This window comes from Myxine glutinosa, chromosome 8 (assembly GCF_964187855.1).
Source record: "Myxine glutinosa chromosome 8, kmMyxGlut1.1, whole genome shotgun sequence".
In the NCBI taxonomy this organism is placed as follows: domain Eukaryota; kingdom Metazoa; phylum Chordata; class Myxini; order Myxiniformes; family Myxinidae; genus Myxine; species Myxine glutinosa.
Window position 1 is genome coordinate 59,671,291 of NC_136268.1, and position 19,698 is coordinate 59,690,988.

The 19,698-nt window shown below is 43.1% G+C and overlaps 2 protein-coding genes across 4 annotated transcripts in view; both read left to right on the plus strand.

Annotated features, from left to right (window-relative positions):
* Window positions 1-19,698, plus strand: part of LOC144893281 (uncharacterized) — a 1,021,022-nt gene that overhangs the window by 320,001 nt on the left and 681,323 nt on the right. The gene's annotated exons all lie outside the window — the stretch shown is intronic.
* The window catches only part of HERC4 (HECT and RLD domain containing E3 ubiquitin protein ligase 4), a 237,876-nt gene that overhangs the window by 205,363 nt on the left and 12,815 nt on the right, over window positions 1-19,698 (plus strand). For all 3 annotated transcript variants that reach the window (XM_078783317.1, XM_078783318.1, XM_078783316.1), the window contains 5 exons: window positions 2,987-3,079; window positions 6,823-6,990; window positions 7,197-7,340; window positions 7,543-7,709; window positions 16,284-16,350. In XM_078783317.1, the coding sequence (XP_078639443.1) occupies window positions 2,987-3,079; window positions 6,823-6,990; window positions 7,197-7,340; window positions 7,543-7,709; window positions 16,284-16,350 (639 nt within the window). The remainder of the gene's footprint in view (window positions 1-2,986; window positions 3,080-6,822; window positions 6,991-7,196; window positions 7,341-7,542; window positions 7,710-16,283; window positions 16,351-19,698) is intronic.

The following is a 19,698-nucleotide window of genomic DNA, read 5'->3' on the forward strand; positions in this document are numbered from 1 at the left end:
TTCGGTGTGTTTTGGGTCTTCGGGGTGTTTTGGGTCTTTGAGGTGTTTTGGGTATTTGAGGTGTTTTGGGTCTTCGGGGTGTTTTGGGTCTTCGTGTTGTTTTGGGTCTTCGTGTTGTTTTGGGTCTTCGGGTTGTTTTGGGTCTTCGGGTTGTTTTGGGTCTTCGGGGTGTTTTGGGTCTTCGGGGTGTTTTGGATCTTCGGGGTGTTTTGGGTCTACGGGGTGTTTTGGGTCTACGGGGTGTTTTGGGTCTACGGGGTGTTTTGGGTCTTCGGGGTGTTTTGGGTCTTCGGGGTGTTTTGGGTCTTCGGGGTGTTTTGGGTCTTCGGGGTGTTTTGGGTCTTCGGGGTGTTTTGGGTCTTCGGGGTGTTTTGGGTCTTCGGGGTGTTTTGGGTCTTCGGGGTGTTTTGGGTCTTCGGGGTGTTTTGGGTCTTCGGGGTGTTTTGGGTCTTCGGGGTGTTTTGGGTCTTCGGGGTGTTTTGGGTCTTCGGGGTGTTTTGGGTATTCGGGGTGTTTTGGGGCTTTGGGGTGTTTTGGGTCTTCGGGGTGTTTTGGGTGTATGGGGTGTTTTGGGTCTTCGCGGTGTTTTGGGTCTTCGGGGCCATTTGGATCCTCTGGGCATTTAAGGGTATTTTGGGCGTTTGGGGTCTTCAGGGGCTTTTGAGTCTTCAGGGGCTTTTGGGTCTTCAGGGGCTTTTGGGTCTTCAGGGGCTTTTGGGTCTTCGTGGTCTTTTGGGTCTTCGTGGTCTTTTGGGTCTTCGTGGTCTTTTGGGTCTTCGTGGTCTTTTGGGTGTTAGGGGTCTTTTGGGTGTTCGGGGCCATTTGGGTATTCGGGGTCTTTTGGATCCTCCGGGCCTTTAAGGGTATTTTGGGTCTTTGGGGTGTTTTGGGTCTTCAGCGTATTTTGGGTCTTCGGGGTTTTTTGGGTCTTCAGTGTCTTTTGGGTCTTAGGGTATTTTGGGTCTTCAGGGGTCTTGGGGCTCTTAAGGGTCTTGTGGGACTTAAAGGATCGTCAAACGTCTGAGGGGTCTCAACGTAATTAAGGGTTCACGGACTGTGTTTTGGGTGTTAATTTTATTTGAAGAAAAAGACGATTTGGTCGTATATAAACGAACATACATAACCATATACATTTGCTCTATTATAATAAGATATATTGTGTGTCATCTCAAAAGTAGCTTTCCATCCAAAATGGACCAATAATGCTAAAGATATATGGAATAAAGCATTGACATAAAATATAAATCTCCATTTACAATTTGCAGTTTCTCATGGTGGGATATCCTGGAGCTATGCACACTTGTCTCTGAGCTGTCTAGCCTGGGTTTGAATCCCGACCTAGCTATAAACTGTCGTTCTGGTGCTTCGCAGGCAGGGCGATTCATCAGTGTGTGCGCTATCCCTCAGATAGACATGAAACTGGGCGTCCCATCTGCCGGCATTAGTTGGTGGACGTTAAAGGTCCCACGATGTCCTTAGGTGAGCTATCGCCGGCACCCTGTCCAAATTCCTGCTCTGATTTCCTGTTGTAGATTGACAACCTGTCCAGGATTGTGACCCTCGTCATAGAAACTGATTCGTTGGGATGCCTGTCCTGTAAAATAATGACATGACTTTTATAATGAGTCTCCGAAAAGATATTTTAAGCCGAATACTCCACATCTTCCAATGTCACATCTGATATCTGCCTCTACTTGTTTGCAAGCCAATGTATATGGACAGGATATCCAACTTCTGTCTATTGAAAAACATATAATTTCAATTACTAGCAACAGTACCTGCCCTACGGGTGGGGCTTCAATTGGGAAGCCCGAATGAAAAAGTAAAATATCAGAAATTGAAGGCTTTTTTATTTTAAACGATTCATATAAACATCCGTTGAATCATATCACACGCAAATCATCAAAGTCTAAACAGTACATGGCTAAACAGTACATGGACGATCACGTACCACGTACGTCTCGCGTCTCGCTCGCTCTCATGTTGTCCCGATAATGATCCTTCCGCAGGTTCACCGACGGAAACCTTGTTACGACTTTTACTTCCTCTAAGTCTAGACAGTCAATTTCGCTCATCTTTTCGGTGCACCGGCACGAGCCGAGAACGGCCCGTGCAGGGGCTGATCCGAGGATCTCATCAAACCGTCCGATCGGTAGTAGCGACGGGCGGTGTGTACCAAGGGCAGGGACTTAATCAACGCGAGCTGATGACTCGCGCTTACTGGGAATTCCTCGTTCGTGGGACACTGTCTCAAGCCCCAGTCCCCATCACGGATGGGGCTCAGCGGTTTACCCGAGCCTGACGGTGAAGGGCAAGGTACACGCTGGCCCGTCCAGTGTAGCGCACGTGCGGCCCCGGACATCAAAGGGCATTAAACATTCATTAAACATTAAACGTTCATTAAATATTTAACATTCATTAAAGGACTACGAAACGAAAAACATTACGAAATTACGTTCACACCGTCACGTCAAACACTACCGTGAAAACATACATCGTCACAACATCGTCACAATGAGAAAATCGTCACAATGAACGTTATGCGAACGCGAATGTTATGCGGGAGTCCAAACCTGAGAATGCTGGAGACCAAAGCTGAAATTGGGAAAACTAAATAGCCTATTGTACTGGAGATCCCAGGATTACCCACCCAAAATATCTTTGCGATCGGTTCAGCAGTTTTTACGGTACCTTCGAAACAGACAGAAAGACGGACATTTGGTGAATTATAGTAAGATTATAATTGAAGCAATGATGGATAATGCTTCCTGCAGTTTTATAAGGTACCACTGCCACCCTTTCCCTTAATTTGAACCTTGACTGGCTGTTCAAATGATGACATGCATTCATACATGCTTAATCTTTTCTTTATAACCTCCACTGTTTTGTCTTTGTCATGCTATCATCAAATGGTTATCACAACAAAACAAAGAGGGTCTATTAGTGTGGTCTATTAGCGCGCGCATGTTTGTGTGTGTGTGTTTAGGATGCTCCTGTAACACTCTGCAGTTACCCATTTGTTTTTGATGCACAAATCAAAACGAAGCTGCTGCAGACTGATGCCATCGTCCAAATGCAGGTATGTTTCTTCAAAGATTTATATATTGTAACAGGCAACGCGAGATGGCCAGAGATGAACAAGTGATTGGCTTGCGGTGAGGATTAATGAATTTAGCCATGCAGCGGTTTTGGCACATGCACTGTTCTAAGGGGAGTTTGATTACGCTGGAGGAAGATATAGTGTCTCAAAATGCATAGCAAATTTATTTTAAAGCAACAGGTTTAATAAATTGTTGGGATAGGGGCATGGGGAGTGAATGTGAATAAAAATGAGAGAAACCTGGTTGGTGTGCTTAATTGGGGTTAACACATGCTAACATTCAATAAGAGATAACTGATTAATCATGACAGGCACTCGGTAGAGCACATACCAGTAGGGGAAGAATGTTGTTTTGAGAGATGATAACGAGAGATTTTAGCCAAGTTTGGTCACAATCCCAGACGGGATTTTGACCAACCTTGGCTAAAATGATACTTGGTATGTTGCAACTCAGGTTTGTTCATGGCATTTAAACAAAATCGAGGTCGAAGGGCGAACAGGGACAAGGTAGGTCCAGGTTTGAACACCCAAAATAGGTATTTGATTTATTCTCTGAAACTACACACATAACTCCGATGAAGCTTGACCCAAACCTTCATTCACCCCTGATGTACCAAAGTTTGTTTACAGCATTAAAAAAAAATCGGGCCCCAAGGCTAGGTTTCCCCCCAAAATAGGTATTTGCCTTCTCAGAAATTACACATCTATATTATAAAAAGAGCCGTGTCTGTCTGTCTGTCTGTCTGTCTGTTTGTTTGTTTGTCGTGTTATAACTTGAGAACGGATTAACGGATTTCAATAAATCCAACTACGGTGGATTTGGGCAACTCCCGGGAATGTTTGTGAGCTAAAAAAAATTATATATATATATTTTTTACGTGTACATGGACACTCGTGTCAAATCTGCAAATGCCAACACGTGACGTTGGTTATCCCTACACGGAGAGCAGGATCTCCCAGTGATCCTTTTTTTTTCTTCCCCCATAGATGAGCCATCGCAGCAAAGATTGGTATTTTCGTCAGCGAAGCGACGTGGCTTCTATTCTAGTACTATTCAAATGAAACCTGACCACAACGTTCCATTTACCACCCTTGATATACCAATGTTTGCTCATGCATTAAAAAAAAATTGGGATCTAAGGAGGTCTACAGGGAAGGGGGGAGAGGGAAGTAGAGTCCCTTTATACAGAGAGTAACGACATGACGATCCGGAAAAATACGGTCACGTGACTCAGGGAGCCATTTTGGAGCCAAATTCGCATTCGCTTAACTTCTCGCGTTCACGTGTTATGCAAGTACAATCGATTCGACTACCTACGGAAGCCTTAGTTCACTGAAAATGCCGGGTTGTTGTGCATTTGGATGCACAAATAGACATGACAAGGGTTTCAAGATGTACAGATTCCCTTCAGATCCCAATAGACGTAAAATATGGGAGAATAAAGTGAGCCGTGCGGCTTCGTCTTCAAAGCTTTGCGAGGTAGGTCAAGTTACTGTTCAGCCCCGTTCAGAAAGTAAAGTGAATTATTTAACTTTCACCTTATAGAGATTACAAGTAATTCCCGCAACAAGTAGTCAAAAGCTGTCATTGTATCATAGTGAAAACCGTTAATTTTTTTGTTTGGAAACATTGGATACTTTGCTTGACAGTACATTGTACTGTATTTTCTATATTTCTATTTAGAAAAAGAACGTTCAGTTCACAATATGCCAACAGTTTGATAATAGCTCGTATTAGGAATCATTTCTAGAGAATGGTTATGAATGGTTATGTTGTAAATTCAACAGGGCTGGACAAAAAGAAGAAGTCTGTTTGGCATTATTGTGTATTCGTGCATGCATCTTAAGAAATAGCTTGCCCATGTAGCATATCCACTTACCGTGTATTTGGTCTTGCCATTTTTTTTTTCAGGGGAACACAAAAGTTCTCAAAAAATTCCACATAATGCAATGAAAGTTTTAATGATTGTAAAGATAAAAAGCAGGAAGTTGCTATTCATATTGGGGTCTCAACCCTCACAAGACCTCTAATTTGTATCGTTCTTCAAAATGGTAGAGATAAATGCGAAAAAAAAAATTCATCACATATTGCAATTTTGACAGCTGTACTACGTTTCATTTATTCTGATTGTACCTGGATCTGTTGCTGAATGTAGTTAACTGATGAAAAGAAAGCTGAAAAGGTTAATTTACAGTATGTGTGCATTGACCGAGAGTGTGTGTGTGTGTGTGTGTGTGTGTGTGTGTGTGTGTGTGTGTGTGTGTGTGTGTGTGTGTGTGTGTGTGTGTTTATCCCGTGTGTGTGTGTTTATCCCGTGTGTGTGTGTGTTTATCCCGTGTGTGTGCATGTGTGTTTTAATGTGTTGATGTTTGTGTGTATGTTTGAGTTTATTGGCTCTGAAAACGCATTAAATTTGTTACAGTTTGATAATGTTTACATTAAATTCATTTCTTTCAGACAAAACACACGTGTGTTTTAATGCCCCCCACCCCGCTTTTCCTATCCCCTTAATCGAAGAGGTTAAAGATTATTTTAGGTTACAAGACTACCTTGTCACATAGTATGTTCAAATTCTCTCCGGGCATCGTGAGTAACCCAAATTATTATTGCCAACATCGCGATAATGAGGATTCAGAAATCACCCATTTTCTCACTTCTCATCAACCGCTCATTTTTTCAGACAAACTAATATCCCATTATAGGCAATCTGGAACATAATGGAGCTAATACTCATAGACCGACATCTCGATACAATAAAATAAATAAATAAAAACATTCACCGTACTCCCTAACCCGCCCCGTGTTTGTGCAGTGGTGCATTGCATTATACACGCATAGCTCATAGCTCATAGTGCACTGTGCATGTGCCGGTTCAGTGGTTCCGCACAATTGGCCCCAAAATGGCGGCGTATTCTCAGTTGTCGTTACTCTCTGTATAAAGGGACTCTAGAGGGAAGGGGATTGCCCCCCCCCCCGACCCCCCAAATAGATATTTGCTTTCTTCTCAGAAATTACACACAATTTCAATGAAACCTGACCACAACCTTCATCACTCGTGAAGTGCCAAAGTTTGTTCACGGAATTTAAAAAAAATCGAAGTCGAAGGAGGTTTACAGGGGATTGCCCCTCCAAAGTTGGTATTTGCTCTCTTCTCCAAAACTACACACTCGATTTCAATGGAACCTGACCACAACCTTCATCACCAGTGATGCACCAAAAAAAGATCAGTGTTTCAGAGGGTGTGCGGGGTTTGTTCTCTTCTCCGAAACTCCACACGCAATTTTGATGAAACATGTACCGAAGTGATGTCCCAAAGTTTTTTCACAGCATTGGAAAAATCGGGGTCGAAGGGCGTCTATTGGAAGGGGTGGGGGGGGGGGGGGGGTTTGCCCTCCAAAATAGTTTTTTTTGTTTGTTTAAAGTCTTATGGTTACATTGGTACGATTCTACCTGCTGCCCTGTCTCCTTGAAACCATTGAATTGGCTTAAAATATCATGATACTGTTTAAAATACCTTTTGTTGGTGTACTATACTGCTTTGTTCTATCAAGTGAATGCGCAGGGGTAATGCCCCTATGTTTTGATAAAATGAAGCTTGTTTGGAGTGCAGTATGAATTGAGAACTACTCCAAGCACTCTCTGCTCTCCCGTAGTGTTTTGGAATGCTCTCTATCTTTGAAGCCAACACTTTCCACCCAGATCGATGTTCCTGTTCATGCAGATGGCAATGGACGAAGCAAACCGCAGAAACGTCTGCAACATCTTTATGCCTGTTGATCAAGAAAACCCTTGCCTATTGTTTATCGTCCGGCGAGAGAACATTGTTGGAGACACACTGGAGATACTAAGCAAACAGCATAGACAACCTGACTTCAAGAAGCCACTCAAAGTAGGAACATTGTCCACATCTGATGGTCCTTGCATATTTTCAAAAGTCAAGTTTTATTCCTATGTATATATTTAATTTGTATAAATTTTCCTCATGTGGTTTTGGGGAGTGGATGAGTTTTACAGTCATAATATTGTGTACTTCATTGTTTACACATTTTATGATGGCTGTCTGTGCAAATACATTCACATGCAACATCTTGCCAGGTGATATTCCTTGGGGAAGAAGCAGTGGATGCAGGGGGTGTCAAGAAAGAATTCTTCCTCCTGATCATGAAAGACCTACTTCATCCAAAGTATGGTCTCTTCAAGTATTATGAAGAATCGCGGCTCATCTGGTTTTCTCCAAAGGTGAACAATATAATGATTATATTCATCTTTCCTAGGAATCATTAACTCCTTCAACATATCTCACAAATCATTGGTACATTGTGGGTCTAGATTCTGAGCAAATCCAGAAAGCATTAGTTTGGTTTAATCTACACGAATACACCTATGTTTTTTGTATTAGTAGAATGTTTTGTGATTAATGTGCCTCTTTTTATTAATCCAGACATTTGAGGAGAACAGCCTTTTCAACCTCATTGGTGTCCTGTGTGGACTGGCAATCTACAATGCAATCATTGTTGATCTCAATTTCCCACTGGCGCTCTACAAGAAATTGCTCAAGGTTCCTGCCACTTTGGATGACCTTAAGGAGCTGATGCCTGATGTAGGAAGGTAATATTGTCAACAACTGCACCCGAGGTCAATTATGCTCACTGCAGGTACAGGGATACCTCGATATACATCTTGGATGCGTTCTTGAAAAGTGTGACTTAAATGGAATAAATCTTCCCATGAGAATTACAGTAATCAAATAAGTCACTGTGTTGGATGGGGGGTGGGGAGGTTGGTAATTTTCACCTATCTTACCTCTTTGGCTTAAACAGTGATAATTTAAACACTCATTCTAACACATATTTTGATAGTAAAATAATGAAATGAAATAGTTTTATGAAAGTACAGCGTGGCCATAATGTCTTGTCGCCCCTTGTAAAAATTGTGCAACAGGTTGCCTTTTAACAGGTTGCCTTTTACCATATTAGCTGACAAGAGTGAAGGGTTCTACAAGTTATACCACATAGAGTATATTTGCAGTACTCTTTTACTTTAGTACACATTTTACAGCATATGACACAAGCCTTAACTGTTCGTTGGATCCGTTTGTGCACCATCATTGTCATGATGTTCATGATGTCCTTGGTGTCCTTGTGTTTTATACTTCTCCCTCCCCGCCCCCCCTTCCCACGCCTCCTCCCCCCAAGCCCTCTCCCTTCCACACATCTCCCTGCTCTCAAATGTTGTGTTTGTGTGCTTCCCCTTCTCTCCCCATCTTGTCTTCCGCTCCCTCTTTTTATATACAGACTTGGCATTTAATATGGAATATTTTTTGTGTGGGGGTGAACTTACTTTTCAAGTTGACTTAGAACCAAAAGTTCATTGGAATTATGTTGAAATTATTCTAGATTTTGTTAGTGACCTTTAAAAGAAACAAAAACTACATTTGACATTTCAAAGCAAATAAATTGATCCTTGAAAGTGATGTAAACTGATAATGAACTCAATTCACGGACAGTACTGTGTTAAACTTCTGTACGTTTTCCAGAAGTATTTCTTTATTTTGCACATTAGCGAAAAATTTTTTTAACAAAAACAAAAGTTCAATTACAACTGGGATTACGGACAGTAAAATTACAGTTCAGTACGTCGTGTAACCCCCACGAGCATTCAGGAGAGCACGTACACGTTGAGGCATGCTGTTCACGAGATTTGCCAGGGTTTGGACAGGAATTTCTTGCCATGCAGTGACAATAGCCTGCTGCAATTCACGCACAGAGGTCGGCTGCTGGTCCAAGTTGTCGATTTGACGCGTTAATTCTTCCCACAAGTTCTCTATCGGATTCATATCCGGGGACATGGCAGGCCACTCCATATGCTCTACACCACGGTCAGCAAGAAAGTGTTGGATCATGCGAGCACGATGAGGCCATGCATTGTCATCTTGGAAGACAAAGTTTCCTCAAAAGGCTACACGAGCAAATGGAAGCAATGTTTCTTCCAGAATGACCCTGTACTTGAACTGGTTCAGGTTTCCATTCAGAACAACCAGGTCAGTTTTGCCCCCTGCATGAAAAGCAACCCAAACGGTCACCCCACCACCTCCAGCTTGGACTCTTGGCACTATACAATCTTCGTTGTAGGCTTCATGCACTTGTCTGCGCATTCAGACATGGCCATCTTGACGATAGACCAGAAATCAAGACTCGTCACTGAAGATCACGTGATTCCAGTGTCCTGGCTGCCATTGACGGTGCTGTCTGGCCCACCTGGCCCACTGCAATCGGCGCTGGCGGTGTTGTCTTGTCAGGCGTGGCTTTCTCAGGGGACGCCTGGCACGATAGCCTGCTTGAACCAGTCGTTGGTTGACTAGCCGTCTGGATACAGGCACATTTGTCAGTTGCTGCCACTCAGCCCTAAGCCGATTAGCTGACTTGGTACGGCCATTGCGTACTAACCAGTGCAGCTGGCGATCATCCCTCCTTGTGGTTCTGCGGGGACGTCCTGGCCTCGATATTGGAAGAGGGACACCCCTCTGAGCATTGCGTTTCGGGATCTTTGACACCTGACCTTGAGTGATGCCATACTGCCGAGCAACAGCACACTGTTTCATGCCGGAATTTCGTAAAGCCACCACTCCATGACAAACAGCATTGTCAAGTTGACGGACCATCTCCAGAGGAAGCTGCAATAACTTTTGTAGACGTGCAGCAGTTGTTTTCCACTAATACAGAACGCAACAACCCTTATATACCCGATTGTGAAGCCAATCGTCAAATGTACCTGTCCGTACATTTTGTCACGCCACCTGTGATATAATCCTGTTATTGACTTCTTGCTGCGACAGACAATCAGTGACATGGTTCTTTTAACAAAGAAATCACCGAAGCGTAAAAGAAACTCACCAGATTGATATTCTGAGTTCAGAAAGGAAACCCAAGTCAAGAAAAAATATATATTCCATATTAAATGCCAAGTCTGTATTTTGTTTGTCTGGTTGATTTGTTTGTGAAGTAAATGTTAGCTCTTTCACGAGCCTCGATTCAGTATACCAAAAAAATAATAATAATAATTTGCAGAGAATACGTTTTTGCACCATATTCTGTGGGACATTTTCCGGAGCATTTGTGGGGTGATCCCATTAAATGGAAGTCTCACTGCTTGTGTAACAACATCGTGCAAATAGAGCTGCTGTGCAACAAGCTATTTTATGAAGCCCCAAAGGCAATGTCACTTTTTTTTTTAACAAAGGGTGACAGGACATTGTGGCCACCCTGTACAGTATAGCAAAACTCAATTATGATGTGGTGCTGAGAGACAGGGACAGAGGATAGGTAGAGAGAGATAGAGAGTTATGATCAGATGGTGGAGGATGGGAAGTAGGATGAAGTTTGTGATGCATCATTCTCAACATCCACATGGCCAGCATACGTTGCATCTTTTCCATGCAAGAGCTCCTTTGCTTCGTAATGAACTAGGATGTTAATGGCGTCGCACGATTAGCACTTTCACAAATTTGTTCTGCATTTTGCATACGGTTGTTGGAGACGAACCTAAGTGCTGACAGCACGATCACCACTCGTCATTCTGCGTATAACATCCAATTTCACCTCCAAATTTACAGTTTTACACACTTTCTTAGCCGCAGGCTTATCTCTTTTCACCACTAGCATGCTTAGAACTCATAATGATCAATGGCGATATTTAATGATACGAATCACACTACTGTATGCAAAGATTTGGAAGTACAGTATGTCTGCACAGGGCAAACTCAGAATAAAGTACAGTACACTTTAAATCAAAGTTGCATCATTCAAATCACGTGCATAGACTTTTCCTGAGCCACCAAGTTAATTGAATTTGAATTGAAATTAATTGCTAGTGGAAGAAAATTTTCCTTGTTTACATGGACAATAATAAAGAATTTCTATTTGAACAGCAACCATGGCGACAGTGTCCAACTGCGGTGCCGTCTAATCGGTCTAAATTTACATTCCAAACTGGAATATTACATACAGGACTATAAGTACAGGTACAGCCCAACAAAGGCCCGGTGCACAGATCGCAGGAACGTTCTTCTGTCCATGAAGCTTGCCCTTGCACAGCCATGCATGGTTTGTCGTTAACGTGACGGAGGTTAAATAAAATTGGTGAGTAAAATGTTATCTAATGCAACGATTTGACAATGTATGATAATTTCACTGAAAATATGATAATTTTGAGCTTCAAATACAATATTTCCATTTTTCGGATCAGAAAAGGCTGTTCGAATGTTGCCTTTGAGAATGGAGGTTGCGAAGGAAGGCACACGGCAGGTCGGTTTGCCGTCTCATCATTGAAGTGTGATGTGGCATTGGACAAAACATCTGTCGCAATTCAATGCTGACACGTCTTGAAACGGCAAACCATGTGTGGCTGTGTACATGCCTGCAAGCTTTATAACGTTGACGATTTCAACGTCTCTGCGTGAGACTAGGTGGCTCAGGAAAGTCGGCGACGGAAAAAAGCCAAGCACGTGGCTTGAATAACATAACTTCGATGTAAAGATACGTAATTCAAAGCCTGGGTACCGATTGATTGATGACGCTTCTTCAAATCAACATAAATGGAAGCAACCTAAGTCGTGGTATCTCTCTATTTTTACTGCAGTTTATTGATCATTATCGCTATCGTATATGGTAACAATATTCTTTTAATAGTACACTATTTTAAATATGCCTGTACAAGAAAAAGAAACCATTATGCGTTCACCCCTCTTTTATGTTATTATGAATTCACCCCTCTGCCAACCCTTTCAGGATGTATTCATCCAAGTAGATTACTCGTAATATGTGCTAATTTATATGTGTGCCCATGACCTGACTTGGAAACACGATCTACTCTCATGGACTAATTAGAGTATATAATCAAAATCTGGAATCAGATTTGAGAATCGGATTACATACATTAAATAAGTATCGAAATCTGCAGTGAAATCTGAAAAATATATGACACTAGCAGAAGTACCCGGCATTGCCGGGCGGGGAAGGGGGAAGGGGGGGGAGGGGGAGGGGAGGGAGGGGAGGGGAGGAGAGGGGGAAGGGGAGGAGAGGGGGGAGGGGAGGAGAGGGGAGGAGAGGGGGGGAAGGGGGGAAGGGTGGGGGAGGGGGGAAGGGTGGGGGAGTGGAGGGGAGGGGGGAAGGGAGGGGGAGGGGGGAAGGGAGGGGGAGGTGGGAAGGGGAGGGGAGGGATATAGATGGTTACTGGCAATTGATCACATCCACAAATGATGTAATCCACACAATTTATGTACTTTACATAACGTTAATAGGAATACATGGCCGTGTAGATGGGAAATACAGTTTGTTTGAAATAAATCACAAATATCAGATGAAAGTGAAAAAAACCTATGTGGTGTGAATGGCAATGTTCCTCGCTGAAATGTGAAAAAACTGAATTACGTGCGAACGCATAACTGTGAGATTATGGCGGCAAGGTTGGGACATCACGTGATCGCTCTGAGCGAATCAGCGTGCTGCTCTGCCACCGGCTGAGATTCCGTGTATAATGTTCCTCGCTGAAATGCGCTGAGGTAAATATGAATAAAAAATATGGATCTCGTCAAATATTTTTAGGTAGGCCATGTTCTTCCCAGACTCAATGGCCATGTCTGTGCCAAATATCAAGTACGTGAGCCTCTCCGTTTAGGAGTCTATCGGTAACATTACACACACACACACACACACACACACACACACACACACACACACACACACACCACACACAAACTGTGTTTTATATATATAGATTAGCGATTCTTATAACTACCGTAAAACCTCTACTATAGCGTGCCCCTGTGCATAACGCACACCCCCAACTTGGACTTTTGTCACGGTGTAAAAATCTTTAGACATATATATATATATAATACGCACCCCTATTTCAGCACTCCAATGAAAAAAATATGGACGTAAAATATGGATTTCGTCCTTGTCACATGCGCCACCTCTCTGCCAAATTTCGTCTGAATCTGTCCACAACGTTTTGAAATATCTTGTTCACAAACAAACAGACAAACAGAGGTGAAAACATAACCTCCATCTACCTTCGGTGGCAGAGGTGCCACCAAGCTTTCCATCGCAAAGCCAGCCGTTCCTTATCAACCATTTCAGTGGAGTGCTTGGTTGACTGCTTAAGCTGATTGACGAGCACTCTACAATCTGCTTAATGTAATTGAACACACTGCGGATTCACTATTCTATTACCTTTCTTTCCATTTGCTTTATTTGTCGTTTTGCTTAAATATTTGTAATGGCTTTGTTGCTCAACTTTGAGTGATATTCTTCGATGTTTGTTCGTTTACATGGGAAGGGGGTGCATTGGGAGTCCGGGCGGAGGCAGCGTGGGGGTAGGATGAAGGAGGGGAAGGGGTGGGAGCTGTGTCGAGTCATATCCCTTAAAGGAAACCCATGTTATAATCTTTTAAAATGGTACATGCTGTTTGAAAACGACGGGTAGTTTGCTATCCTGTTTGAACGGGATGGTTGGAGACGCCCGGAGACAGTTACACTTTATAATTAATTCTATCCCCTTTTTTTTTTTTTTTTTTTTGTTCTTTTGCACCTACTGTTAAGTTTGCCAAACCCTCATATTCAATGGTGCTGCCTTCCTCTCCCTCGGGCTGCCTTCCCCTCCCCTCACGCTGCCTTCCCCTCCCCTCACGCTGCCTTCGCCTCCCCTCATGCTGCCTTCGCCTCCCCACACGCTGCCTTCGCCTCCCCTCACGCTGCCTTCCCCTCCCCTCGTGCTGCCTTCCCCTCCCCTCGTGCTGCCTTCCCCTCCCCTCGTGCTGCCTTCCCCTCCCCTAGCGCTGCCTTCGCCTCCCCTCATGCTGCCTCCCCTCCCCTTGCGCTGCCTTCTCCTCCCCTCGCGCTGCCTTCTCCTCCCCTCGCGCTGCCTTCTCCTCCCCTCACGCTGCCTCGCCTCCCCTCACGCTGCCTTCGCCTCCCCTCACGCTGCCTTCGCCTCCCCTCACGCTGCCTTCGCATCCCCTACCCTCGTGCTACCTTCCTTCCACCTCCCCTCATGCTGCCTTCTCTTCACCTCCCCTCATGCTGCCTTCGCATCCCCTCCCCTCATGCTACCTTCCTTTCACCTCCCCTCATGCTGCCTTCTCTTCACCCCTCATGCTGCCTTCCCATTCCCTCATCCATTCCCCTCCCATTCTTAGCTCATGCTGCCTTCCATTCTCCTCCGTTCACTCTGCCTTCCCTTCACCCCCCACTGCCCCCCTTCACGGTGTCTTAACTTCCTCTCCCCTCGTGCTGCCTTTGCTTCCCCTCCCCTAAGTGCTGCCTTCACTTCCCCCCCATTCTCCGCTCATTGCCGCCTTCCATTCCCCCTCCCCTTTGGGCTGCTTTCCCTTCACCTCCCGTCAAGCTACCTTCCCTTCACCTCCCCTCACGCTGCCTTCCCCTCCCCTCCCCTCGCGCTGCCTTCGCTTCCCTTCCCCTCACGCTGCCTTCGCATCCCCTCCCCTCGTGCTACCTTCCTTTCACCTCCCCTCATGCCTTCCCCTTCCCTCATCCATTCCCCTCCCATTCTTAGCTCATGCTGCTTTCCATTCTCCTCCGTTCACTCTGCCTTCCCTTCACCCCCGGTCCCCCTCACGGTGTCTTAACTTCCTCTCCCCTCGTGCTGCCTTTGCTTCCCCTCCCCTAGTGCTGCCTTCGCTTCCCCCCATTCTCCGCTCACGCCGCCTTCCATTCTCCTCCCCTCAGGCTGCCTTCCCTTCACCTCCCCTCACGCTACATTCCCTTCACCTCTCCTCACGCTGCCTTCCCTTCACCTTCCCCTCACGCTGCCTTCCACTCCCCTCCCATTTTCCACTCACGTGCCTTCCATTCTCCTCCGCTCACTCTGCGTTCCATTCCCCTCCCCTCCTGCTGCCTTCCCTTCCCCCTCCCCTCCACCTCAGTCCATCCTCTCCCCTCCTCCCTTCCCTGCCCCTCCTTTCCCCTCCCCTCTGCTCCTCCTCCTCTCTCTCCCGTCCTCTTAATTTTCCCATCACGAAGCGACTGCGTTTCCGGGCAACACCGGGTCCTCCTACTTGGAGAATAATATAAATGGTACCGTTGGAGCGCTAATAATTCATTTATTTGGAACAAAAATTTGTGTCTGTTTCATCATAAGGATACCTATTTTTAAAGGTCCTCTTTCAGGGATTGAGGAAGAAGACATGGAACTGGGAGCGTCACATGGCGATTCCAACAGTAACATTTATTATTTTACGACAGCAGGAACCCTTTAGAAGGACACGGGGAAGACAATAGTAATACTAGTAGGGAAGGGGGTTGGGGATCAATGCAGCTGCACGTTGTGGTGATGGGGACAGGACATGGGCATGTGCAGCTGCAGGTGGTTTGTGTTTGAGGGGTTCGGGTGGGGTTTAACTGTAAGTGATTGGTGAGTTGGGTTGGGTGATGTGACATGGGTGTTGGGTGATGTCTGATGTGACAAAGTGAGTTGGGTCATCTCAAAAACTTGATTGAGATCTCTACCACTTCCTCCACATTGCTTCTTTTATTCCTCAAATGCTTTCAATTTTATTTTGCTTATGACTGATCACTTGTATGTAACTAATATTTTATTGTCTCAATTTTACAACTGGAACACTTTCCACCCCCTCTCATAGTTACAAATACCTTCTAAATATTTCTCTTGTATGGCTGCTTCAATAATGTTGGCCTTCTACTTTCCTGCAAACTATTAAACGATTTCTCTTTAGTTTTGTTCATCCCTTTCCTCCCTCATTCTCTCCTTTGCATCTTTCCCCTCCAGCCCCCCACCTCCTACCCCCACGTTAATCCTCTATGCATTGAGCATTAAGAAGTAGGACTGAGATTGTGCATTCCAGGGTAATTGGGGTGCGTGTCCTTGACCTATCGGGGATGTTCTGTCAAACATTACCTCTTGAAATGTAATGGTTATTGAAATATTAATTTTACAATTATCTGACAACATCCAGCAATATAGGGATTTTAATTAAAATGCGAGTCGTTCATCACTTTTTGGAGTCGGATGTACATGATAAAACCAAAATGAAAGCCTACCTGGAGAGTTACACCGATTGAAGGCATTATTTTCTTTTTTGTTTTATTTGATTTTACTTTTTTAATACACAGTATATATTTTTGCCCTCTTATTTTGATGTAGGAGTTTGCAGCAACTTTTGGATTATGCCGGTGATAACGTCGAGGAAACCTTCTCCCTCTGCTTCACGGTCAGCATAATCCACTGCTTGATTTGGTTGGAATTTTCCATGTGCACCTTTTAATCAGCGTTTCTCCATGTTTTATCATCAACTGCCTTTTAATGAAATGAATGAAGCATTTTACACTGGAATTTTTTTTTTTAATGTTCTTCTCTTGTTACATATTACCTCGAATTTGAGATTTTGCTTATTTTCCAATATATTCACAAGCCACAAGACGTTTTGCTGTTTCACTCACTAGAAATGACTTATTCAAGTATCAATTACTTTTTCAACTAATTTTTTTGGTATACATAGCTGAGGCTCATGGAAGAGTTTGTACGATGAGTATTGTCTGACAAATGTGCTAAAAGTTCCTATTATTACCCTGCGCTCGTGAAGCAAAAACGGGGTTAAGCAATCGACTCCTATGTACCGTACATACATGTCTGCATTTTAAGAGCGTACATCGAAAACCGTTCAGCAAAGTAAATTGAAGCTTTACCACGTGTTACATGACGATTTGATATAGCCTTACAACTGGGACACACATTCGGTCACCCTTTTGAGGTCAACATAGACCGGATTTCTAAAATTGACAATTTTCATCCGATTGACTTGAAATTTGAAGAGTATTTGCACATTTGGTGATTCAATTCAACTACCAATTATTTTTGAGGTCAACATCGGCCAAAAAGTTATCATAGGTCAAATTTCTAAAATCCTCAATTTTCACCCGACTGACTTGAGATTTGAAGAGGATTTTCATATTGGCTCACTTATTTCAACCACCAATTATTTTTGAGGTCAAAAGGTCAAAATAGACATATTTTCTAAAATTGAGATATTGGGCTAAAAACTATATATATCATGATATCTCAAAATTTGTGGACAAGTTATGAAAAAACTAGGTGGATTTGAGTTGGTTAGGTGACGAGAACAATCCGATCCAGCCTATCAGTGAGATACGAAACGTAATCTGTTCAGCCTGGTGGAGGTATGCACTCTACCAAGTGCCGTTCTACTTTGTTTGGTTTTTCCGTGTCACTCTGAGTGATTTTTCTACTCTGCATACGCAAAGAGAAAAGTGTGGTTAAGCAATCGGTTCATTACGTACATATGTGTCTGCGTTTTTTAAAGAACATACATCAAAAACCGTTCAATGGAGGAAATTGAAACTTTACCACATGTTACATGACCATTTGATATAGCGCATATTTACTTGGATGACGCCCACCTCCTCAGAACTTACATTGTGCAAACAAATTATTCCGGTTTTTTTTTGTTTGGTTTTCTTTATCTCTGGGCATTAGGCTTTGTTTAATTCACAAGGTCCTTCTCAAGACTGCACGGCGTAAGTATTCTCTTAATACCATCTAGTTGTTTGAAGTTCTTCCTGTTGGACGTTCATGAAATTGTTTAGAGTTGTGAGGTTGCCACCTCGTTCAGTCTGCAGTGTCAGCATAGAAAAGCTGTTGAGTTTTTGGCACAAAAACCAACTTCCCACCAACTGCTTTTGAATTCAGCCATTTGGGCCGCTCCGTTTATCTTGAGGCAAAAATGCCCAACGTGACACTTATCCAAGTAGATGCTTCTGATTGCTTCATTCATTACTTGCAAAATCGAAGATTTTTCAAGTATATTGGTCGGTTGCGTTTGTGGTTCTGTCTGTCTGTTTGTTACTTGGCAAAATATATATATATATTTTTGCAAGTATGTTGATCACTCCGGTTTGTGTGTTTGTGTGTGTGTTTGTTTGTTTGTCTGTCCGCTCACTTATACTTGCCTACAGGTCACAATTTTAAACCGATCTTTACGAATAGGATATGCATGTCGGCAAACTGAATTCAACACCAACTATTTTTGAGATCAGCATAGGCCAAAGGTCAACCACTTTTTTCAAACTTCTAAAATCCTCAATTTTCATCCGATTGACTTGAAATTTGAAGAGGATTTGCATATCTGGTCACTGAATTCAACCACCAAGTATTTTTAAGGTCAACATTAAGGTCAACATTTAAGGTCAACTTTGTCACTGGCAAAGGTCACCAACTTTGCCTAATTTCTAAAATCCTCGATTTTCATCCAATTGACTTGAAATGTGAAGAGGATTTGCATATCTGGTCACTGAATTCAACCACCAAGTATTTTTTAGGTCAACATAGGCCAAAAGGTCAACATAAGCCAAATTTCTAAAATCCTCAATTTTCATCCGATTGACTTGAAATTTGAAGAGGACTTGCATATCTGGTCACTGAATTCAACCACCAAGTATTTTTGAGGTCATCATAGGCCAAAAGGTCAACATAGGCCAAATTTCTAAAATCCTCAATTTTCTTTCGATTGACTTGAAAATTGAACAGCATTTGCATATCTGGTCACTGAATTCACCCACCAAGTATTTTTGAGGTCACCATAGGCCAAAAGGTCAACATAGGCCAAAAGGTCAACATAGGCCAAAAGCTCAACATAGACCAAATTTCTAAAATCCTCAATTTTCATCGAATTGACTTGAAAATTGAACAGCATTTGCACATTGAGTCACTAAATAGGGAAACGAACTATTTTTGAGGTCAAAAGGTCAAAGGTCAACTCAAGGTAAATCTTCCAAAATCATTTTTCATCTGAAAAATCGTCACTTTTCTTCCTGTTGACCCGAGCTTTGATCAAGATTGCCAATTTTAATCTTGATGAAATGGACAATTTGCTGTATCAATAGAGAACTTTTGGGGGGGGGGGGGGCAGATTTTGCAAGTATCGTGCTACGCATGACGTCTTCTTAGTCCTTGAGCCAGACCAAAAGTAATGCTCCGGCGGGGGGAGTAATTCTCATTATGATTTTCCATTAGACCAATGTCTCAAGTGTCAGAAAAGGTGTGATGGACATCTGAGAACGGTAGCTTAGTGCCCGGATGGACGCCATCTTTGAAACCACCCAGCTCGAAAATGCCCATTTGGTGGGGTACATTGTTGCACGTGTATCTGGACTTCTATACTAGCTATCGATGTGCGGTTGACGACTAAATATACGTCCGATGTGTACCGTCTAAATAAAAAATAATATGAAGCATTTTGTTTTAGATTAATTATTATAAAAATCAATTATCGAAAAAAAATCATATATTTTTCAATATTTTATTATTAGACTTGTACTTTTTTTAGTGAAACAACACTGGTATGATTTTCCAAATTATGCATTGTGCTACACCATTTATCTGTCTATAAAAATAACTCAAAAACTAAAACATATCATCCACCACGAGTTTACAACAAATAAATGTAAAGAGGCATAAAATGACTTAGGCCGCCGCTGGCATTATCTATTCTGACGATAACGCAAGTTAGGAATGTCGTACGGAGAGGATTTTAACACCATAC